The sequence below is a fragment of the Eublepharis macularius genome, chromosome 1 (genome assembly GCF_028583425.1).
Source record: "Eublepharis macularius isolate TG4126 chromosome 1, MPM_Emac_v1.0, whole genome shotgun sequence".
NCBI lineage: Eukaryota > Metazoa > Chordata > Lepidosauria > Squamata > Eublepharidae > Eublepharis > Eublepharis macularius.
Genome location: NC_072790.1, coordinates 205,736,778 through 205,761,714, shown reverse-complemented (window position 1 = coordinate 205,761,714; position 24,937 = coordinate 205,736,778). Strand labels below are relative to the sequence as shown.

Sequence of the window (24,937 nt, the reverse complement as noted above, 5' to 3'; positions counted from 1 at the left end):
TAAAAGAGCTTGGTCATATACTGCATACACACTTTCGGTGCACTTTGCAACTGGATTTTACAGTGTGAAATTGGCAAACCAACTTGCAAACCATCACTAAAGTGAATTAAAATGGATTGAAAGTGTATTATTCAGCATGTGTGAAAGCATATATATGACTGTGTAATCTACTTTTAAGTCTCAGTGAGAAAGGTGGAGTATAAATAATGTAAATAAATCAATAAAAATAAATTTACATGTATTTATTTATATCCTGCTTTCCTCCCCAGCGGCAACCCAAAGCAGCTTAGAGCTTTGTTCTTCCATCCTCCATTTTCTCACAACAACAATCCTGTGAGGTAGGTTAGGCTGAGAAACTGTGACTGCCCTAAGGTCACCCAGCAAGTATATAGAGTGGAGATTCAAATCAGGTTTCCCAGGATCTTAGTCTGACACTCTATGCACAACACCACATCAGTTCTCATGTCTGAAGCAAAACAAATTCAAAAGGTATTTAATAGGATTTTGGACCAGCTCACGCCACAATGTTCTAATACATTTTCTTCAGTTGTTTCTGTCAGATTCATACCATAGAATCACAGAGTTGGAAGGGGCCATACAGACCATCTAGTCCAACCCCCTGCCCAGTGCAGGATCAGCCTAAAGCATCTCTGACAAGTATTCATCAAGCCTCTTCTTGAAAACTGCCAGTGAAGGGGAGCTCACCACCTCCCTAGGCAGCTGATTCCACTTTTGAACTACTCTGACCGTGAAAAGGTTTTTCCTAATATCCAGCCGGTACCTTTGTGCATGTAGTTTTAGCCCATTGCTTCGCGTCCTACCCTATGCTGCCAACTGGAACAGCTCTTTGCCCTCCTCCAAATGACAGCCTTTCAAATATTTAAAGAGAGCAATCACGTCCCCCCTCAACCTCCTCTTCTCCAAACTAAACATTCCCAAGGCCCTCAGCCTTTCCTCGTAGGGCTCAGTCTCCAGACCCCTGATCATTCTTGTCGCTCTCCTCTGCACCCTCTCGATTTTGTCCACATCCTTTTTGAAGTGAGGCCTCCAGAACTGCACACAATACTCCAGGTGTGGCCTGACCAAGGCAGTATAGAGAGGGCCTATGACCTCCTGCGATTTCGATGCTATGGCCCCTTTGATACAACCCAGGATTGAATTAGCCTTTTTTGCCACCACATCACATTGACTGCTCATATTCAGTTTACAGTCCACTCTTACCCCAAGATCCCTTTCACATATACTACTGCCCAGAAGTGTATCCCCCATCCAGTATTTGTGCTTCCCATACCCAACAATTTGGTTTTCTTTTTGTCTATCGTGTACCCAGAAAATTTCCTACACTGTGGTACAGATATCATAACCTTTACAGCAGACTTTATTATACTGGTCAGTGAAAACATCACCAATATACAAGTAGTGAACTTGAAGTCTTAATTTTATTTACAGCTTTACCTCACTTTTCAGCCAAAACTTGGCTTTTAAAGTGGCTTGCAGTTGTATTTATTTAAAACAGTCGTATCCTGCTCTCTCTATAAATCACACCTGAAGCAGATGCAACAGATCAATAAAATACAAGACAATAAAACAGCCCCCCCCCTGCAGCAGGATCTCACCAAATCAAAATAGCCAGACTTTCCATACCAATTATACATCGCTCATCTCTCTCATTCAGACCATGCAATACCCCCCTCAAATATATAGCCTTGCTGCTCCCTATCCGATTCCTAACGTTTTTGTAACTCTCCAAAGTCTGATCTTACTAGATCTTCCCCCTCTGATTTCTCTTTCCTGACTTCAGCCTTCATTGTTCCAACTCTACCAAACTCAGCTGTCCACAAAACTTCTGCTCTCTTAAGCAACTCACCCCTGGCTATCTCTTTTACCCCAGAATTGCCTCCTATCGCCACTTGGTGCTGCTCTTCTCTTTTCCTTCTCATGCCTCCTCAAAATCCACCTTTGTGTATGAAGACTTGGCTGAACTTCAGCTGAAACAGAGGTGGATGTAACCGGCCTCAATTGCTCATATTAATCCTGTATTACTCTTGTGCCATTCTATTCCCTCCTCTACTACTGTAGTTTGCCCTACTGTCTAAATTTCAATTGCAAGCTCCTTGAGGTAGGCACCTAGGTACACAGGGTACAACATCTGAGTGTTTTCTGTTGCTCTGTAGTAAACTGTCATATACTTCAACAGCGCTGTGTTAGTGAAACACGTGCATAACGTGTTTCTTTGTATGGATGCTGATGCAACAGTGAGTTCAAAACATTTTAAGTATGTGTCCTACGGCAAATGACAAGGCTCCTTACCTTTGGTGGTAAAGGAGGTGGCACCTTAGCCTTCATAGTTGGGCTTAAAGAAGGAAACCAAGCATTAATTATAAATATCCCATAACTATTAAAAAGCATGGTATGTGATATCATTTGTGATCTTCACATGGTATAAATTTGGATGGGCAATACAAAGATTCCAGGATCACTTTGGCATGGCCAATATGTTCCTGACAGATATAGGAAAACCCAGTTTTAATGTGTGAGGATGAATGATCCTATCCTCATTACTGCAGATCCAGCAGAGGAGGCAGTGGCAAAGATAATCAAAGATTAGAGATTAAGCCAGACTGTATGGTATCTAAATACATATTTTTCCAAGGTCAGTTTTTACATATCTATGGGTGACTCAGAATAATAAAAGCAGAATGCCTCCTCCACAGTAGTTTAGAATCCACTGTGGTAACAAAAATACTATGCAAATTATATTAAATGCAATATAATATGCAAATGTTCTGCAGTGCTTCAGTTTGTGATGTATTTCAGCCCTCTTTACTGAACAAATTGCCCATGCTAGATGGAAATTCACAAGATGTCTTGGTATATAGGAATTAACAGTAAATATTTTCCAGCATGCCTTAAGAAACCAAAATTAGGAAACCAACACCTAGTGAGAAAAATAATCAATTTTTGATTAAATACCAATCATTTCAGGGTAACGTGTTATTGTAAGAGATTATGATTTCACAGAAAAAGACAGCAGAATGCAAACGTGAGAATTTAAGATAAATTAAACTATAGACAGTAAAGATTTAGCCAGAGGAGCTCTAAGAGCTACAATCCCATACAAAATTTCAAGAACCACTCCCACAAATAGCAATTGGACAAATGTGGGCAACTGCGTGTTGCAAAGTAGCCAGACTTTTTCAAAAGATGTGCTATGATGAAATTTGCACAACTAGCTGTTTTCAGAACCACTTTTGTATGTCACATTGCCCATAGTCTATTAATCTGCTAAATACATAGCAAGGTATTTTGTCAACACACATTTTTGTTTCCGAATAGACCCATGTCTCTTGAAGAAAATTAAATTCAAAAGTCTAGCCTTAGAAAACAAGATACCGTAAGAAATGAAAACTGTACATAAAGTACTTTATTTACCCAGAGTTTTGGTTTAAGGTATTGACTTGATTCCCTGCATATTGCTGGGGAATCACATATTGCCTCCTTGACTTTCTTTTTCCAAACTCCAATATTGCCCTGTTAAACAAGAGCACTTTTATGGTCTTTTGTAAATACAGAATTATTACTACTCACAGGTTTTGCAAATACAGGACAGTTCTACATGGTTTTGAAAGCACACACCTGTTCTACCTGCATTAAATTATACTGTTCAAAGAAAAATATATATAGATTAAAGTTGAGGAAACTTTAGATATCTTGGCAGAACTTGCCCATATATACAAATTCAAAAGCTAAATTGTTCAACATGTAGTCCTTTATCATGCCCAAATAGAACAGTACTCCTAAACATGTCCCTTCATAGATAGTTAATCAGCACAAATAATAGCACTGGGATGCTGTATTAATTGTGAAGGCATGACAGTCAACTGATAGGACAAACACTGTTAGCACTATCTATCTGTTAGCACTATCTATGTCTGCAACCAAATATTTGGTGAAGCCACAAATGCAGCTAGGTAGGTGGCAGTTTACCCTTTTTATTTTATTACAGTGTGAACAGGTACCAAAGGCAGGAATTAGAGGTAAGCTTAACAGCATTGCAAAGCTTCTCTTTGCGGTCATGTACCTGCCTGCCTCTCAAAGCAGTTGCAGCTACTTTGCTTTAGTTTCTGCTTTAATTTCATTTTTTGAAGTTCTAACCGTAGTCTGATTCTAGTGTTCGAGGATAAAATGAAAGAGATGAATCACTACTATTTATAAAAAGCATTTGCTGACACTGTTAAAAGTTGTTAATATCATTACCTAAAAAAAAAAGTGATCTCAGCTTTGCCAATGGCTTATGCACCTGAGAAAGTGGGAGAGGGGCCTTTGGTGTTGATCACTGAAAACTCAGGACAACATTTCTAGTGTAAGTGCATATAGGCCTTTGGTAAAAAGTTTTAAATCATGAGAAGACAGCTCTTAGACTGCTCAACTCTCATACCAGCCCAGATCTCCCTGCTTTATTCCCTGCTTCTTCTGTCATGAGAAAAGCCCACAGTGGTTCTGCCCGCCAAATCTATGGAGAAAGCAGCCACAAAATGCTATTGTTTTGCCTGCCAGCATGGGGCCTATAAAGAAGGGCAACATTAACCCAACAGTAGAAGTACATTCATAACAGGACACAGAAGTACACATACTCTACAACTAGCAAAACTTACTGTTTAGCATCGTCACTGTCCACATCTTCCTCATCTTCTAAATGTGCCACATGTCCCCTATGGAATTAAACAGGGTACAACATCTGAGTGCAACATCAAAGATTTGTTTCCTGCACCTTTAACGTAGATACCTTTTTAAAAATCAATCAGCAGATGCAAGACAGACAAGCAAGAAGGTTTCTTGTATGCTTGACAAGAACATGGCCAAATGAGCATCATCAGACAATGAGAGAGACCCAAGAATCAACTCACACGCATGTGTGCGTTTGTGAGCAAGAGAAAGAACTTTAGAATCAAGAGAAAAAAGAAGTTAAGAATTACCGCTGATGCAGTTCTTCTTCAACTGATTTTAGAAGACTCCTTTAAAAATAGAAGTAAAATTCAAGGACTGGACACACTTAGCAAAAGCACATAAAATCAGATGCCTTAAAAATATGATTTGACATACTTAAGCCATGCAATAAATTACATTAATTGCTCAAGTTAACAGCTGAGACATTTATTCATTTCAGATTGAGGATTCATTCATCAGCCTAATTAGAGATGACTATTAGAGTGTATTCAGCTGAATAGTGGCATATTGATGATTGCAACTGGCAATCATATGTATATGAGATATAGCTTATCTTAATATAGCTACTAATGTTAAAAACCTTCCTAATATAACACAATGCCATTAAAATACTGGCAAAAGTAGGTAGATCAGGAATGGATTAATCCCTCAGTTTATCACATTTACATTTTAATTTTTAAATAAGTCAAGTCCATAGGTTACATTAATATATATTCAGTGGCTTAAAGAAAACTTAGTTGATAATATCAATTAGAGCTAATAAATTACATTTGCATGAGTTTGCATGTGACAAGACTTGTTCTAAAAAAGACTATTTGTTTTAAGAAGCACACCGCTGCCTTTCTCAGAGGAAGAAATAACCTCTTAAGGTGGCATTTGCCATCCACAACTCTTTTACCGACTTTTTCTAAAGAACACAGAAAAAAGTGTGTCAGCTGCTCAGTTAACGGCGGGGGGGGGGGGGGAGGAGGAGAAACTTTTAGTTGACTGAAATGTTTTAACATTAACTGAATCAATAGTCTAAATTAAGCAGCCCTAGTACTTTCACAGAATGATTTCCCATAAATTTTGGTGTTCATCATTTTCCAAAGCCAAGCTAGACATTAAAACTGATGCATATATGCACATCGACACACAGACATACTGCTATACAAATATACGTAAGAAAGCGAACTTTCTATAGAGTTTATCAACTCTCATAAATCCCTGAGCCACATGTAACACAACAGTTAGATGTTTTATCTTCAAATACCCACTGATTTTATCTATTTTTACATCAAATTTTACAGTTGATTTGACTGCAAAACTTAAGTACAATGCCTTTAAAGACATTGACATAAAGGGAAATATGCATCCTATTATTGAAATACTCACTTATTTGCACCCAAGAAGTAACTGCCCTGGGGACTTTGACCATATTCTAGCTGCAAATCCTATAGAGAAATAAATAAATAAAAAATAAAGAATTCAAATATTGTTCTGACATTCCTCATGTTTGAATTTCAACATCTAACATGCTACTGCTGTTCTTACATGTCACACAATAGCCTCACAGCACACTAACCAATACAAAGTGAATTGTGTATCAGTTATCCTGCCACGTTTTTCTAAGGGAACAATGGATTGGAGCACAAGAACCATTTGCAGAAAAGAAGTGCGGGAGAAGATATCTCATCTGGCATTCACCAGCAGGGTCCTCCCTCAGGAAAAACAGTGGCAAGAAGACCGGTACAACTCCAGCCACAAGCCATAGAATAAACAGCTGCAAAAGCTTGCTCTCCCAAAGGGGGGGGGACACTCTACACTAACTGCTGGAAGTATGGGAAAGGTCCAAGGGCTACTATGCCTCTTCCTCTCTTGGCAGGAAGAACTCCAGCAAGGAAAAACTAACTTAGCCTCCACTAGATATAAATGCTCAGTCTGACAATGTAAGAACAAAACAATCTCCCTCCTCTACTTTTGTCTTCCATTCGTTACCATTTGTGTGCTTAATCTTCAGTCTGTAAGCCTGAGAGTAGGGGCCTGTCTCTCTTGATTTACATAACCCACTTGGGCGGGGTCAAGTGTCTGAAAACTGGGATGCGGAAATAAATGAATAGTGCTATTTTGTAATGAATAGTGCTGTTCTGTAAATATCCAGTATTATGTAGGCTCTATAGCGGTTCTTATTTCCGACTGTGCAAGAGGTTGCATAGCTTCTTGCCAAAATGTAAGTACATTTTCAGGGTTTAATTTCACCTTTGTAACACTTTAGGTGTAACATAATCCTTTCTCAAGTAAAAGATGTCTTCTGTATGCACCTGGAATCTAAGCTTATGTTTACAAAATGAAGTTTCTGATTATACAGATGTTTATAGACAGAAAAAGGTTTTGAGATACACTGTTTGAGGATACAATTAGGGGTATGCACTCGGATATAACCAAGCCAAAAATAAACTGGAAATCGCTGGGTTGGCTCGGAAATATTCAAACTGAACTAAACTCCAGAAGTAATGATATCTCCCAGAATTTTGGGAGTGTTTTAGATTTCAGGGGAAAGGAGCCAAGGGTGGGGGAGAGGACACTCAAACAGCAGAGAGACTAGAGACACCAACTAACAGCTGATTAGACAGATCTGGCCTCCAAGACTAGGTCTACAACCCATTTCCTGTGGCTGTGTGTGTGTGTGTGTGTGTGTATCTATATCTATCTATATCTATATCTATATATAAAGCTCTCATTATTCCCTAGGAGCAGACCTGGCTTCTCTTACTGCTCATAGGAAGTAATGAGGGATCAACAGCTCTGCTAATGCTTGTTATCTCTGCCTTGACTTGACTCCTGCCTTCCTTGGGACTCTGGGTGCAAATAGGACAGCTAGAAGGCTGTGGAACTTCAGCCTGTGCATGCTTAGTCCCAATGTGGGACTGCACAGAAGCCACAATAATGAATTTGAAATCTTCACAGCTACAGCTGAGTTTCAATTGGGAAGCCTAGCTTTATAGTAGGGAAACTGTGAAACATTGTATTTAATGTAGGAATGTTGAGAATTAATGGTAGTGAAGGCCCCCCTCCGAGCAATCTCAGCTGAGATCAAAGAAACTAGAACTTTTGCCAGTGACATCCTGTGACCCAGGTTGCACAGTTCTTGTTCCTTTCCATGAACACTGGTTTCACTCTTTCCACTGTTATACACTATTACCCTCCGATATCCCATGTCCATTTATCTACCAGCACAAAATACTTAAATGTTGACCTCTGGGGATGGAGAGCAGTCTCTTTCTCATTGTTAGTTGCTTAGTTTGGCAAGTAAAAAAGCAAGATACGTACTTATAAAATGTTTTAAAGTTAGTAAGAAAGCTAGTCTAATCATGAAGAAAGTGCTCTTCTCAAAAAAAGAGGGAACTTTTTGGAGAAACACACTGCACTTGGAAATGTCAGAATTTTTTCTGGATCTTTCATGCGCATGAAAATGGAAAGATGCATTAGCTTTCAATGAATTCCAAAGCATTCCACAGCCATACAGGATCCAGTAAAAAGATGCTCAAGAAAAAGATGCATGGAAAAAGAAACTAAAGATCTTATGGCTGGCCAAAGGCAAAATGCCTTTCTCATTTTGCGAAACTTAAATCCAGGAGAGTGTATTATCTATAATACTGGCAGAAAAGGTAATAAAAGAAAATAAGCAAACTTCTACAAAATGTAAATAGACCCTTCTTCTGTCACTATAAGCCAGAAATCTCACAAGAAAAGTTTTAATGAAATATGACATTTGTTGGTGTGGTTTATGTTTGTATTGGTTAAAGGCCTAAACTTTTGCTCACTTGTCTGTTTGCTAGCCTGCTGTCTGTTACCATCAATAGTCTCGAACAAATATCTTGCTATATTTTTCATGTTCTTTTCTAAACTGCTATTACTACATACTTTTATAATAGCTTGGATTTCATCCTAGGCATTTTTATATCAGATTATGGGGAAATAATTTCTCTTGTATAATGTCATTTTGTATTTCTGTGGAAAATTAATAGTTGTAAAAGTAGGACAAAGCAGACAAAAAGCTACCACCACCACCTTAATCTGCCTAGCACTTTTGGAAGGCATGGTCATAAACATTGAATCCTATTTTTATAACTTACACATTTGAAAGATAAACATGCACATGTGTACACAAATTAAAGTTTTCACCAACTAAAAGAGCTATAGGTCACTGGGTCTGACTTGGTATAAGTCAGCTTTATATATTCACATGTGCACTGTATCTACTTTAATTAAAATCGAAGCAATCTGTCAAGACTTTAAACTGAAAATAAAATGGAAAATGTAACTTTGATAAAATTATTACATTCATATTTTTTCAAGGTGCTTGTAGAGAAATACTTCAGAATTAGATTGTTATAATTGGAGCATGAATACTGGGGAGTACAAAATTTAGTGTTGCAGAAAAAACAAGCGATGGGAGGAGATATAACAAGGTTGTCAGATGATCCTGTCAATGCTATGGCCTTAAGAATGGAACTGTGATGTGATACATAGGAATCTAATTTCCCCATCACCTCCTGGGAGCTTCTAACAAAAATTTCCGTGTAAGTAGAAAGTGTGTTTGACAAGAGGATGACATTTGCCTCAGAACTGGAAATAAGTAGGGACAGTTTGTGAGTTGACAACTCCTCCTGTAAAGAGCTCAAACTTTCATAACATTTGGCCAGAGCGGGAGAACCCGCTGCATACTGCAGGAAATTCTAACTACCCCCCCCGCCCCACACACCCCACTGACCGCTGTTCCATGCCCCAAAGATGGCAAAAAGCCTCCAGGATCCCCAGACAAACTGGCCTGGAGAAAATTGCTTCCTGACCACAAAGTGGTGATCAGCATTACACTGGGCATGTTAAAGAGGGGCCACAAGAACTAAGCACTGATGTAAGCCTTCCTGCCCTCCCTCTCATGAGCTGCCTAGGTTTACAGAATAAGCATTGCTGTTAGATGGCCATCTAGCCTCTGCTTAAAAGGAAGCCTGTTCCACTGAGGGACTGCTCTAAGTGTCAGGAAGTTCTTCCTAATGTTTAGCCGAAAACTCTTTTAATTTCAACCCACTGGTTCCGGTCCGACCTTCTGGGGCAACAGAAAACAACGCCACACAATCCTATATATGTCAGCCCTTCAAATACTTGAAGATGGTTATCATATCACCTCTCAGCCATCTCCTCTCCAGGCTAAACATACTGAGCTCCTTCAACCTTTCTTCTTAGGACTTGGTCTCCAGACCCCTCACCATCTTCATTGCCCTCCTCTGGACACGTTCTAGCTTGTCTATATCCTTCTTAAATTGTGGTGCCCAAAACTGAACACAATACTCTAGGTGAGGTCTAACCAGAGCAGGGTAGAGCGATACCATCACTTCACATGATCTGGACACTATACTTCGATACAGCCCCAAATCGAATTTGCCTTTTTAGCTACCACATAAAACTGCTGACTCATGTTCAGTGTATGGTCTACTAAGACCCTTAGATATTTTTTGCACATACTACTGCCAAGACAAGTCTCCCCCATCCTATAATTATGCATTTGATTTTTCCTACCTAAATGCAGAACTTTACATTTATCTCCATTGAAATTAATTTGTTTTAGCCCAATTTTCCAGCCTGTCAAGATCATCCTGTATCCTGACTCTGTCTTCTACCATATTTGCTACCCCTCCCAATTTAGTATCATTTGCAAATTTAATAAGCATTCCCTCTATTCCTTCATCCAAATTGTTTATAAAAATGTTTAACAAAACAGGTCTCAGGACTGATCCCTGAGGCATTCCACTAGTCACTCTTCTCCAAGATAAGGAACCATTAACAAGCACTCTTTAGGTGTGATCTGTTAACCAATTACAGGATCCAAACAACATTTTGCCAATTTGTCAACCAGGATATTATGTGGAACTTTATCAAAAGCCTTACTGAAGTTGAGATAAACTATGTCTACAGCATTCCCCTGATCCAGCAAGGTAGTAACATTATCAAAAAAAGAGTAAAAGTTAGTCTGGCATGACTCATTCTTGAGAAACCTATGCTGGCTCTTAGTAACCACAGCTATCCTTTCTAAATGCTCAAGGACTGTTTGATGATTTGTTCTAAAACTTTTCCAGGTATAGACATCAAGCTGATGGGTCAGTATTTACCCAAATTCAACTTTTCCCCTTCTTGAAGATGGGGGCAACATTTGCCCGCCTCCAATCTTCTGGCACCTTGCCTGTGAGTTTTAGTACCCTTGGACACAATTGATCTGGCCCTGAGGACTTAGTTTCATTTAAAGAAACTGTTTATGTACTACCCTATGCCAATCCAGGTGAATAATTAGAAGCGCCAACCACTCTTCCTGTTGACATATGCATTTCCTTATACAACTCACATGTAGAGAACTCTTTATTGTCTTTGAAGGTCATGAGAGCTAGTCTGCACCTCCCGGTGCACTCCAGGGCCATTCAGTCCTGCATGTAGACCCACTCACTCATAAGATCTGCATGAGAAGCAATCGATGTCTGTCTTCCTCTATCTACCAGTCCAACTTGGCTCATGACTTGACAGAGATAGGTACCCTTTTGCTAACCCGACGTATAATCTCCTGAAAAGCAAGCTGGAACTGTTGAAATGGCCTTGGCAAAGCTGCTTCTCCGCAAAGCTGTGGTGAGTGAGGGAATGCAGAATGTAGCTCCGTTCCCTGTTTCAACCCTACAATGATGTTGTCCGGAGATGGATACAGAAACAGCTTCTGCTACCTTAGCTGTGCCACCAGAAATTTCATGAAGATCTGGTGGAATCTATGAAGCCAAAAGATAGTGTCCTATGTTGTAAGTGGCTGCACTTGTAGGGTGACTGTTATGTCAACTATGTCATTTTTATTACGCAGTTCACCTGGGTCCAAGTACAATAACCTGTTTTAAGTATGCTATAAAAATATATTGAAGTGTCTCTCAGTGTTTTTCTTCAAGGAAAAACATAATCCCAATATCCTACTACAGATTTCCCATGGAAAACCACCTGCTCCTGCATTAGTGAGAGGACCCAACTGAAATGTGAAGGTAAGCCTTTGTTAAATCTATCACAAAGTGAGGAAGACTGGTGGTTCCTGGGCTGCAACAACTTACTTCAGCATCTCCAACTTGAAGTACCTCTGGGTCAGAATTTCATCTTCATTCTGTTTTGGTATCAACTTAAACAGACCACTGAGTTTTGATGGTCCCTTGAGACTAGCTCTATTACATGATGTCTGATCACTTGGAAGGTGAGGCTGTGCTTTTCTCTCACAGCCTTGTCAAGGGACTAAGTCTGTCCCAAGTATTCATGATAAAATGTAGCTACTTGGGCACAAAGACTAGCAGGCACCCACCAACTTAAATGGGTTCAGTGGGCATTCTGATATCAGTGAGTTTGTGAGTTCTGGTGGCTGACAGGCCCTTGGATACATTTTGTGCTCTTCCTCCAGCCAGGAAAATTGGACAGAGCAGAGGTTCTAGAACACCTGCCTAACTTTTCAGGAGAATAATTTGATCTTTTCCCCAGAATAATTTAATCTAAACCCAGAAAGGATCATTAATTGATGCTATACATACTCTATGTCTCACATTCTAGCTGTGTATGAAGCAGTGAGCTGTGACTCATGAAAGCTCATACCCTACTACAAATTTTGTTATTTTTATAGAGGTGCTACTGGACTCTTGCTCTTTTCTACTGCTACAGACAGACTAACACAGCTACCCATCTTGATGCCATATATTTTTTGTTAGATACTTTAAGTTGCTTTACTTTTCTGGTGATGACTGAAATCCATGTGCTGAAATTCAATTCCCTTTAAAATTTACTAGCCATGGTGTAAAGATTAGATTATAGTTTGATAGGGTCAAACTGTCCCTATGCCTGGTAGTAATAAGTATTGCAAATGAGATCACTCTGGAAAGGTCAAGTTTTGCAAAGTACAGTGAGGGAGTTTATTATTTGAGGCATGTCTTGGCATCAGACCAGTCTATTCCTTATTAACTGTTTGTGTGAATTTCTGGGAATTAACTCATCAGTTTACTCTGAGAATGTTTGCTCAGATTTCAATAACCATTTAGTTGTATAAACATTTTGATTGTAGTTCCTGCAGTAAATGTATCAGAAGTTACATAATCAAGCAAAGTGAATTAAATGTGTTTGCCATATGCCCAAAGAAATGTTAACATAATGGGAACATAACAGCGATTGTTCCCATGATCTATTCTATACATTGCTATAGACTTATGTGAAGCCAAACACATAACCACTGTTCTGATTATTTCTGTTGGAGTATTTAACATTTATGTCACAACTTTGAAGAAGCCATTAGAAATCTTATCTCTACAAGCCAAGGTAAAAACAGACCACAAATCAGTTCATTTTGTATTCCAGGCAGGCAGGGCAGGATCGACGGGGGGCAGGGGGGGTAGTCTTCCCCCGGCGCCGCCATAGAGGGGGCACCAGGCGCAGTTGCCAGCCCCAGGAGTGCGCTGCCAGCCCCGGGAGCGTGCCTGAGGAAAGCTGAACAGCGCAGGCAGCCTCCCAGCCACCCGCACTGCCACCGCACGGGTGGCTGGGAGGCCGCCCGTGCCGTTCGCCTTTCCCCAGGACAAGGGGCGCGCGGCAAGCCGCCCGCCCCTTGTCCTGTGGGGCAGGTGAATGGCGCAGGCAGCCTCCAAGCCACTCGCGCTGCCGCCAGCTCCGCGGCGTGCTGAGACAGCCGGCTTGCTGCAGGGGAGGGGGCACCCCAGCGTGATGATGTCATGGGAGTGACGTCCTCATGCAGCGCCAGGAGCGCGCGTATGCTATACACACGCACGTAGAGCCTGACTACGGTTGCCCTGGGCACTGGCAACCATAGATCCGGCCCTGCAGGCAGGCACTATCTAGGCCCCCTAGATATCGCTTTCTGAAAATTGCAAAGGCATTGAAGACACAAGATACTTATCTAAAGGACAAGCCTGTTCTCACACCTTTAATTCTGTATTTTAACTGTGGTGAAATGTATTTGGCAAAAAAACTGTTGTCCATTGGGATCCATGGCTGTTTTTGATAACCTGAGTGCAGATACCCTCTTAACACTAAATTATTATCTCTTTATGGAATTGCTTAGAACAGAAAAGCAACATGCCAAGTAAAAGGGAATGAATAATATTGTATTATTTATTCAATGCCCTGGCTGTAGAAAGGCAGCCTATAAATAAGGAAAATTTTTAAAAATTTTGTTCAAAGCAAAAAAAAAAAAGAGTTGAATCCAAAAGTCTCTCCCCCTCCTGTTGTAGCCCATTGCACCCCTGAATTGCTGCCCTCTGGGTTTCATGGGACCCCTCTGCAGGACAGCTCTCAGTGCAATGGGGGGCGGAGTTGCAGCAGGAGGAAGAACTGGTAAAAACTGCTCCCCCTCCTCCATAAACACTAGAAAGTAAGCACTGGGTATAGCGCTAAGTCTGCAGCTACTTTTAAATTGCAGCGATCATGGTTGTAACTCATTGTTCCATTATCACATATTAAAATTACAGATATCATGTTCAGAAGCAGTACAGAAGCAGTATTCAAATACCATTCTCTTCACAGTTCTGATCATCCATTCCGGCCAGCCTACTGTTCCTAACAATTTTTAGGACAAAATTTATGTGAGATTACACAATTTATTCTGAAGAATGTTAGTGTGTCAGAAAGCAGAACCAAGATATTGAGTAACATTATTGCTAAAGTATGTATTGAGATTAGCACATATTTGACTTTTCTGCAGATGACAAAAGAAGCATGGCCACCAAACAAAACATTTAACTCTGAAAAACAAAAGACAAAAAACACACACTGAAAGAAAAGCAATAGATGAAAATACCAGATTAGATCTTGCAGTGTAGTATATTTCTTCTGAACTGTCCAAAAAATCGTTACTGGAGTGCTGTTCATCAGACAAAGACCAGAAGCTCGTTAATTACTGAAAAACATCTATGTACAAAGGGACATTTTTACAAGAGAGCTTGGTAGGCCATTATTGTTTAATAAAGTTTCGAGAAGTTTGTACAACACAGCAGTTGGATTAGTTCAGCCTTTAGCAACGCAACAATGATTTAAGAGCAAAAATAAAAGGGCCAGAAAAACTCATCTGGATTTACAATTGACATTAATCTTTACCAATTCCAATTTTTCCTGCCTTATTTTCATATCAGTTTAAAATGGAGGATCTGACATTCTTCCCAGCATATTGCAGACTATGAATCTCTGTATTCTTTTACTATCACATTTTATAATATTAAAGAAGTTTTGTGAACTGAGTCTCCATGGATAGTGTAGTTAGAAAAAAAACTTCCTTATCCTTCTGAGAATTACCAACCATCTTCGGACTGCCTTGAATCAGAGCCAGCTAAAGAAGTTGTAAGAATCACCTTAGTAGACAGAGTCACAAGTCAGCTGTAACTAACACCATTCACATTTAATTTGGTGTTAGTGGACAACAAAAGGTATGAAATTATATAGAAAAAATATGTACAGAACAATACAAAAAGCACAGTGCTATTTAAAAATATGGTTTTCACATATATTTCCCAAGTATCTACTATATATGATTGAGTAATGTAAGAAACCTCCATCAAGGACTTTGACAAGAGGGGGTGCTTTGTAAACTAATATCAAGAACCAGGCTAACACCCCAATTGTAAGGATATTTACTTCAGTGCAACTTGCTTCCAAGCTGGCTTCTGATGGGACATGTCACTTGTTCTCCCATATTAATGGGAAGTGGGCCAAATGCTAAAATCAAAATGATTACAAAGTTATAAGCTGTGGCCAGGATCCAAAAAGCTGTAAAACTATTTCTGTGACCCCAAGACAAATCTGTTTTCCTCAAAATGCAACATATCAAGATACATGAAAAACTTATTTTAAAAGTATAATATATGTCCACCTTCTGAAAACAGAAAGCCCGAATTTCCAGTGGCTCCCTGAATGAACCTAAAGACCTCTTTGAATCCCAGCCACTGTCTCAAAATGGTCAATTTTACTTACACCCAACTTACTAAGAATATAAGTGTCAGGGTTGGGCCTAGTAAGTACTCCTTGAAGGACGAGGATGCCACAGTGGCTGACCCTGCAGAGATTGAAACATTGTTCTGTTACAAGTTAAAATGTCATCTTCTTTGGGTTCTGGGGGGGGAGGGGGAATAGAGAGCCCCCTAAACCTTTGCTTTAGCGGCCCATGCTGCTCTAGCAGCCTCTCTCTGTAAAGGGCAAGAAGCCAAGGCCTAAAAATAATAAGGAAGAGGCAGAGAGCTGTTTACTCTGTTGTTCTCTGACTCTTCCACCTTAGTTTATCACTTACTGCACCCTTCTGTTAAGGAAGAAGACAAAGGTGGGGGGAGGCTTCCACTTGTGATGCTTTATCACTGCCAGTACCACCTCAGTCAATGCAGTTGAAGCATCAAGGGAGAGAAGAAATTTTGTTCTGATTTTTTAAAAAGAAGCAAAATCAAAAAGAGTCCAGTAGCACCTTTAAGACTAACCAATTTTATTTGATCAGGCATCTGACGAAGAGAACTTGATTCTCGAAAGCTTATGCTATAATAAAATTGGTTAGTCTTAAAGGTGCTACTGGACTCTTTTTGATTTTGCTACTACAGACTAACACGGCTAACTCCTCTGGATTTAAAAAGAAGAACACTCTTATCACAGACAGGAAAGGTGAGAAGGAAGTAGATAAGAAAGGAGGAAAGAAACCCCCCCCAAAATAAACAGTCATGGAAGACTGAGCAGTCAGAGCTCCCACAGAAACCCTGCACTCTTCTCTTCTGCAGGGAAAGAACTGGAGAGGGGATTTTCTGTCCAACTCTCCTCCTGCACTGGAGGAGACAAGAAGCATGGCCCCGCCTTCTGATTTGGTGGAAAGAACCATCCATCAACAAGGATGTGCCCCTGCTCTGAGTATGAACAGCTTAACATTCTGAACAGTACGTCAACCAGCACCAACACTTGTAAACTGCATGTCAACAAAGAACATTCAAATCAACAATTTATAGTCACTTTGGAGTTCTGTCCATCACCGTCCAAAAACTAATCTTCAAGTCTTTCCCATAAAGCTTTTTTCCTGCCAGAGATCTGGGCTCAGGTTTTAAAACTACAATAACTGATAGGCAATACCTTAATGTGAATGATATTTTTTACTCATCTCCATTTTCCCCGGTTTTTAACAATGAATAATATGAAAATTGGAATGTGATAATATGGATGATATAAAGAACTTGTCCAAACGAACTAGCCAAGTGACTAAGAAAAGCAGAGAGGACCTCCAATATAACTGAAAAACAAAAACAGATGGAGCACTTGGAAAGAAGGGAAGATGGTGCAAAAACAAGACACATAAAAGAGGGTGGCCATTCAGTGTGAAAACAAGATAGATGCTAAGATCATAAGATATACAACTATGTAACTTGCCTAGTAATCACTTACCAGTTATAAGTCATGGAGTAAAGCAAGAGAGAAAATGTACATTTGAGAACAAAATTCTAACACCAGCTATCACTTTGTGTACTCAGGAATTACTGTCAACCAAGAATTACGAGCCTACTCTGACCAGTGATCACTTAAGTCCACATCTTTCCTAGGCCCAACACAAAGAGAGAAATGTTAATCTACAGAGAGCGATCTAATACACATTCAGAGTAGAATTATCCTACTGATAGATATGTAGGAATCTCTGGGTAGTAGCCAAAGAGATATTTGCTTCCTCAAGAGATGCTGAAAACTAGAAAGATAAAGGTAGCACCCTAGGATTGGATTCACTGAAGTCAGTGTTTTAGCATCCAAGAGACATTTTAGCGTCATCTTAAAGTGTACCACTTTTGTTTCCCAAAGAAAATGGAAAATATATGGAGATGAACTAAAATATTAATTTTTAACAGACTGGATCCTGTGTATTGTGAGAGGAAAGCAGAGAGGTCCATCTTCTCTGCATTCTAAAGCAGCTCCTTTAAGAGCTGACACTGAGAACTGGGGTGGGGGTGGGGGTCTTGTACAAAATGCCATGTGGCATGGGAAGAATGCAGCAAGTAGGGAGGATTACAGTGCAATCCTGAGCAGAGTTACTCCAGTCTAAGCCCACTGAAATCAATGGGCTTAGACTGGTGTAACTCTGCTTAGGATTTCAGTTAGTGAAGTTGCTCCTCTCATTCTTGGCAAACAGAACGCTTGTTGCATCAAGCTTCTTCTGCCATGCTAGAGGGAGCTTTATTTGCAAGTGAATCCAATTGATTTCAACAGGACTTAATTCTAAGGTAACAGTACTTTATATTTGAGTTTTAGATAGTTTTCCCGCATACTGCTGTTCTTCTCTATAGTTTAAACCCATTTCCTCTTGTCCTGCTCTAAAGAAATTGGGGGGGGGGGAGACATTGTTTTCCCCTTTCTTTCTGACACTTTTCTAATGTTTGCAAAAACTGCCAACATATGACCCATTAATCCTCTTTTTTCTAGGCTAAACAAAAGCCTTTTATTCATACCACTATCCTTCAAAACAACTTAACATAGCTTCATAATTTCCCCCTCAACTCTTTCAAAAGATCTACCTCAATATTCCTTTAAATCCAATGATCTCCAGAGGTGACATGCAATGTATTCTTAAACTATAGGAGGAACAGCAATTATATTATGACGGTCACAAAGCTGATGCTATGCAGCAAATACACACACACATAAAATACAATTTATGGCACAAATGCAGAAAACCTGAGTATATATATCTAGGTGATCTATCAGGACTACAGGGTATGATGTTCAACACCCAGCCCTCCCTAACTTGTTGCATTAATCAAGCAGTTACGCATGGCTGCCCCAAACAGCTAAACAAAAACAGGCCTATTGAAATTATTATTGGTAAAGATCGTCTCTGCTTGCAACCCTGGATAGCCGCTGTCAGTGTAGACACTGGTCTCATTCCGTATAAAGCAGATTCTTATGTTTATATCCATTTACAAGAATCAGATCTAATACTAGAAATTTGAAAAGATTTCCCATAAAGGAAAATTATATCTATTTTGAAAAGAAAGATTTTTTGAGTATTTGTACAAATGTGTACCACACAGAATGAAAAATATGTTCATAGCTCTCTTCCTGTTTTTGTACTAAAGCACATTTTTTCACCAGCTGAATGTTACAGTTGCACATAACAAAATATATACAATGCTTACTCACATACTCATGATGAGGTTCTGTCTCCTTTACTAAAGGTGGATCAAATTTTACTTGGCCAACTATTGAAGAGAATAAATAAAATCAAGGATAAAGAAGGACAAAATTGAAGGTTGTATATAATATGTAAAACAATTTATGGACACAGCTTAAAGATATAACAACAACAACAACTCGCTTATATACCACTTTTCTAGACAGATTAGTGCCTCACCCAGAGGCACTAATTATTATCCCCACAATATAGCTGGGGAGCTGGGGCTGAGAGGAGTGGCTTACCCAAGGCCACCTACTGAGCTCATGACAGTAGTGGGATTCAAACCAGCAGAGTGCTGATTCACAGCAGAACAATTTAACCACTGTGCTACAGCACATATAATATGTGATATACTTATCAGCATAGTTTTCTGATGGTTTTTCCCAATAGTTTCATCCCTGAGAGCACAAGGAAGTACTAACGGGTGAAAGAACACCATGGAACCTAGATCAACTCAGAGCAATAAAGCAAGTTAACCACTATATAGGCTGAAATCTTTAAAAATATTACTATAACCAAACTTTACAATTACAAAATGTCAGGTAAAAACATGGTCTGGTCTTCCACATTCATATGGATTGCCGCTGCCAGACCCATAACAAATAAAGTTTTCTATTCTTCAGAAATAAACTTTTTGAACATCAATTCCCAACATTTGCACAGATTTATCTTTATTGTATAATTCAATCAGTTCAAAGTAACATATTTTAACAATTCTTTGATTCTTATGTATTAAATAATATTTCCTCCAAAAAAAGCCAGAAAAGTACACATTTTTTGATTTCTTAAATAATTGAGATATAAGTTGGAACCAAATCAGGGAGGAGGGGGGCTTTGCTCTGTAATTCTAAAAATGTAATATACGGTGCCTACTAGGTAGCGTTTGTATAAATTGTGTATATTAAACTGGTTCTCCAAGCCGCAATGGGTTTAAGATTGTAAATTTAGAGCAACTAAATTTAAAGCAACTAAACTATTTTTCATATTTTACACCATGAAGGCTGAACAAGTACTTTAAGGCAACCTCCCACAAATGTTGGAAGTGTGGCTTGATATCTGTACAGACTTTTTATATATGTGGTGGGAATGCCTAGTCATTAAAACATATTGGGGGGAAAACATTGCAGAAAGTAATCTTATGTTTATACTTTAACTTTCTAAAGTTATTCTTTTGGTTCTCATGCCTAATTATTGTAAAAAACCAAAATTTTAATGCTGTCTTGAACCTTTGTTTAGCAGCCAAAAATGTTAGTTGCAAAAACCTGGAAATTAGGGTCCAATATGAATATAAATTTGGATTAAACAGGCTTGGCAAATGCTAAATTGTTGAAACTAAGCATGACTGTACATCCAAAAGATGGCAGGCAGCAGAAATCAACTTTTTATGATAATACGGTAACCCTTTTTGGTTTATTGGCACTAAAAGATAAAATGTGTTTGTTATTTTCTAACAATTTTGATATGTGAAATCAAAAAGAGTCCAGTAGCACCTTTAAGACTAACCAATTTTATTGTAGCATAAGCTTTCAAGAATCAAGTTCTCTTCGTCAGATGCATGATACAGAGACTGGTCAAATATAGAAGAGGAGGGAGGAGAAGAGGAGGAGAGAGAAGAGGCAATTAGGGAGGGAGGGGGAGGGAGCAACCAAAAAATTCCTTTGCTAGTATATGTAAACATCTCCTTTTGGTGTGTGGATCAGTTGGCTTCAAAGGAGTTTGCCCTGTTAGTTTGTAGCAGCCAAACAGCTAGACCATCCAATTCCAATGCAGTATGAGCCTTTGATAACCACAGCTCTCCCTGCCAGATGCATCTGACAAAGAGATCTGTGGTCCCCGAAAGCCCACGCCAGGTGCCTCCTCCTCTTCTCCTCCCTCCTCCTTCTATATTTGACCAGTCTCTGTATCATGCATCTGACGAAGAGAACTTGATTCTCGAAAGCTTATGCTACAATAAAATTGGTTAGTCTTAAAGGTGCTACTGGACTCTTTTTGATTTTGCTACCACAGACTAATACGGCTAACTCCTCTGCATCTTTGATATGTGAAGTACTTTCTTTATGTGATATAACAGTAGATTTTCTAACTTGAACTTATTACAATAAATAAAATTTTAAAATGTCAGTTTTATGTCTCTTAGAAAAAGGTGTGATTAAAGTGACTATGGGTTTGATAAGCCCTCTCTATTCCAGGCTCTTCCAGTGACATTGTCATAGCAGAAAACCATTACAAATGTTTGTTCCCAGAATTTTTATGGGAACTAGGCACGTCATACCTAGGTCTGAAAATACTTTGCAGAGATGGTATTAGAATATTCAGCATTCCCAAGTATTCATTATGATGCCGTGTCAAAGATCCTTTTCTGTACTTTACTTGTGCGCTTTTTCCCTTTGATCCCAAACCTCCTGGAGGAATGATTTTTTTAAAAAAAATACTTCCCTTAGCTGTTGCAACACTGTAAAATAGCCATTGAACAAATGTGCATGGCACTAGTTCCTGTTTTCCTGTCACTTTCCTCTGCTATGGATAGAGAGACAGAAAGAAAGAGCCAGCCAGCTCCACTGCAGTTGCTTGGCTGGGTGAGCTCAGTAGGACCGGTGGGATTCAGACAGCCTCACTCCCTCCCCTACCCCAGAGAGAAAAGGAAGGGTTTAAAAAAAAAAAAGCAGAAGAGGAAGAGACAGGTAGACATATTAAGTCTAGTCATTTCTGCTGTTTTGCAAGACAACCAGAATGGAGTGAATTTACTGCTGGAGAAGGAGAGGAGAAAATACAAACCAATGCTTACTCTCTACAGCACTGCTATGGATATTCCACCCTTCAGGCCTAAATCTTGAAGAAACACCTACTACTAGTGCTGCAGTGTGGCAAAAGAATGCAATATTGATTGTAACAGCTCCTTCGGGCTCCCTCACCCCCACTCCCAGAATTTAGGAGCATTCATATTGGCTGTGGGCATCATTTGGGAGTCTCCACACAAATTTCTAATAAAACCCACAAAGAAAACAAGACACACTGGAGATAGAGAGTTGGAAACAAATGATTCCCTTTACTGTAGTGGAATATATGATGTGAAGTGAGCCCGCTTGTGGGGAAGGCGGAATACAAATATGATATAAATAAAAAATAAAAAAATAACATAGAGGGCAAGAGGTTACATTCTTTATAGTATACTATACTCCTTTGGGTTATGAGGTCAATTGCACAGAAAAGTTTAGAAGCAAAATTGTTCTGTGCCATACACCGCTATCTGCAGAAAGAACATGTTCTAAAAAACAAAAAGAATCCAGGTATTACAGAGATGCTAGTTTATCAGTCTGTTTTCATTTAAAACGAATGATTGCAAAAAACTGTATTATGCGATGATACTTTGATGGGTCTTTCAATAACAGCCCTCTTCATTTCTTGCCAAATTTCTTTATCTACTAGATTGCCACACAATTCAACACCTGCCTTCCCTCTAAGGCATATATTCCACTATTTTGTAGTCTCGAGACAGGATGCCTAATCAAAGAATGGTAGTAAGGGCCAATTTTGTCTACCAGCACTTTCCTGCTTATGGAAGATATATTCAACACAGTTCACTGAAAAATATAAATACACACTTACAGTTTATTTCAGAGCGTGTTTTTTCTTCTCTCGCATTCCTACTTGTTGAACGAATTCTATGAGGCACAAGGAGAGGCTAAGGGAAAAATTACATAAGTACAGTTGAGACAGTAAATACAGCTGCTCTTAGAATACCTTTTTGTAAAAGATCTTTCATATTAAATATTACTACAAAAACAGGTATTTACTAGAGATGCAACCTCTACTATACAATGAGGAAGTACATCAAGCTGTTCCTATATATAAGCAATGGTGGAAAAGCTCTTAGCTCATTTAGAGACCCTGCATTGTGTAATTGTTAGAGTATCAGACTACAAACAGATCAGCGGGGCTTACTCCAATAAGCACCAAGACAATTTTGTTCTTGCTCAAGAACTAGTTACTGAAACTCATGCAAATACATCCCAAATTCCTCTATCAACAGTATAGTAACAAATGATAAACATATGCTATAAACCTCTTTGGAAGCATTTAGGCTGTGATCTCAAGTTACTCAGTGTGCATATATCTCCTTATATTCAGAGAGGTTGCAGTACTATGCTGTCATTAGATACTAAAATGCATAAGCTTATAAAGGGATAGGCAGCCAACACAACCAACACTAGAACCTGAGTAATATGCTGGCAGCATCAGGTCTTAGTCAAAAAATGAGCTGTTCTGAACTAATTCTAAATTCCAAGTATGACAGCCCCATATATAATGCATTGCCAGAAATATTTTTATAAGCCACCTTAAGCACCTTTGGCAGAAACACAACCTAAAAAAGATTATAGGACAAACAAATTTAAGGATGCTTCTATGTCTGTCATAGGAGATACTGTTTACTCATTATTTAGCACCATATCCACTAAAGAATTACCCATGGAAACATATACACACATACTAAAATTATTACTGGACTTTAATGCTAGTCTACCTCAGAACACTAAATAAGATACTTTAAATATTTATATACACATTTTCCCAGGCTTGAGGTATTTTATTTAAAACTACATAAACCTTAAAACTATCATTAATAGTCATTAATAATAATTAACACTACAACACCACAGCAGCTAGAAAACAGCATAATTAGCTCCCTATCAAATTAGTGTACAAAAGCCAAACCAGATAACTCTGTAAAGTGCTTCAAGCAGTGATGAAAAAACTATAAAAAAATACTAATGCTGATAAGACAGATACTACCACTATATTATGTTTACAATTTCTCTACTCCATACATAGAGCAGAATTCCTTGACATATGGCAAAGGTTTCTTAGATGCTGAACAAGTATTTGAGGCTATAACCAAGCAACATTCTTACCTCTGGATCATCGTCATCAAAATCATGGTAAGTAGAATGATCGGGATTACTCATTTTATCCAACAGTTCAATAGCAAGGGTTCGACTTAAAGGCTGAGTAACAAAAGGATGCTAAAATAGAAAAACACGAAGAGAAATGGCATGATTATTTTGAATTTTTGATGCAAATTGAGGCTTCTGAAACCATTTCTCATGGGAGCTCCCTCATATTGATCGAGAAGACTACTTTCCAGCCCCTCCAAGATTAGAAAAGACATGCATTACAGCCAGCTGGGCTTGCGCCCCCTCCAACTTCTTTCACCTTGTCCCAGAAAGGCAGATTAAAGGAAGGGGCAGAATCACCAGTCAACTACTCGATCTTTGTCAGGGAGGAACACAGGGGAGCAAAAAGGATGTGGAAAATAAGGAATGTGCTATCAGTCTCTGCACCAAAGTAACACTGACCCACCTAGACAAGTCAAACAAAGCAAGCAGCCTCAACCAAGTGGCTCAACATTTGTGGCAGAAACAGGGACTGTGCCTCACCCAAAGCCCTCCAGACCTCCTTTTGGAGGATCTCCTCATATGAGAAACACTGATACAGGTCAAAATTAAAACAGTCGGGAAAATTATAAAGGAGCCATACCTGTAGTAATTTTTCAGCTGTAGGTCTTTTTTTAGGATTCTTTGTAAGTGCCATTTTCACAAAATGATGGAAACTATTTGACCTTTAAATGAAATAATAAATATCCTTTTAAAAATATTCAGTGAGCACAATAAATATTATGCAACTGCATCCCCAAGGTATTTACCATTTCATTTTGTCCTTTAGCTTGGGAGGCTGAAAGTTGCTTTTCGTCATTAGGAAGAGTGCTCTGAAAATTAAGAACAGTTGTGACTTGCAGAATAAAAACCATATGTATTAATATGGATCTGATCAACATGAAAAATTAAAAGAGGACAATTTCTCTTTCCCCCCTATTTTTATATGTTAAAAGTCTTTGACTAGGGTGGCTGGAAATCAACAATAATGTCATGACTGGATCTCTAAAGTAAAAAGTTGAATTATTATACTGATTTCTCAGATACTGTA

General features: G+C 39.0%; 1 protein-coding gene across 5 annotated transcripts in view; it reads right to left on the bottom strand.

Moving 5' to 3' along the window:
• Positions 1-24,937, bottom strand: part of MAP4K3 (mitogen-activated protein kinase kinase kinase kinase 3) — a 76,279-nt gene that overhangs the window by 22,813 nt on the left and 28,529 nt on the right. Inside the window, exons 10-20 of one of the 5 annotated variants that reach the window (XM_054985083.1) lie at positions 24,657-24,719; positions 24,491-24,572; positions 23,866-23,976; positions 22,562-22,637; positions 18,922-18,980; positions 14,579-14,641; positions 6,103-6,161; positions 4,977-5,015; positions 4,656-4,712; positions 3,433-3,531; positions 2,311-2,353 (exon numbers count right to left, since the gene is read on the bottom strand). In XM_054985083.1, the coding sequence (XP_054841058.1) occupies positions 2,311-2,353; positions 3,433-3,531; positions 4,656-4,712; positions 4,977-5,015; positions 6,103-6,161; positions 14,579-14,641; positions 18,922-18,980; positions 22,562-22,637; positions 23,866-23,976; positions 24,491-24,572; positions 24,657-24,719 (751 nt within the window). The remainder of the gene's footprint in view (positions 1-2,310; positions 2,354-3,432; positions 3,532-4,655; positions 4,713-4,976; positions 5,016-6,102; positions 6,162-14,578; positions 14,642-18,921; positions 18,981-22,561; positions 22,638-23,865; positions 23,977-24,490; positions 24,573-24,656; positions 24,720-24,937) is intronic. The other 4 variants (XM_054985099.1, XM_054985092.1, XM_054985119.1 and 1 more) reach the window with 4 other exon arrangements.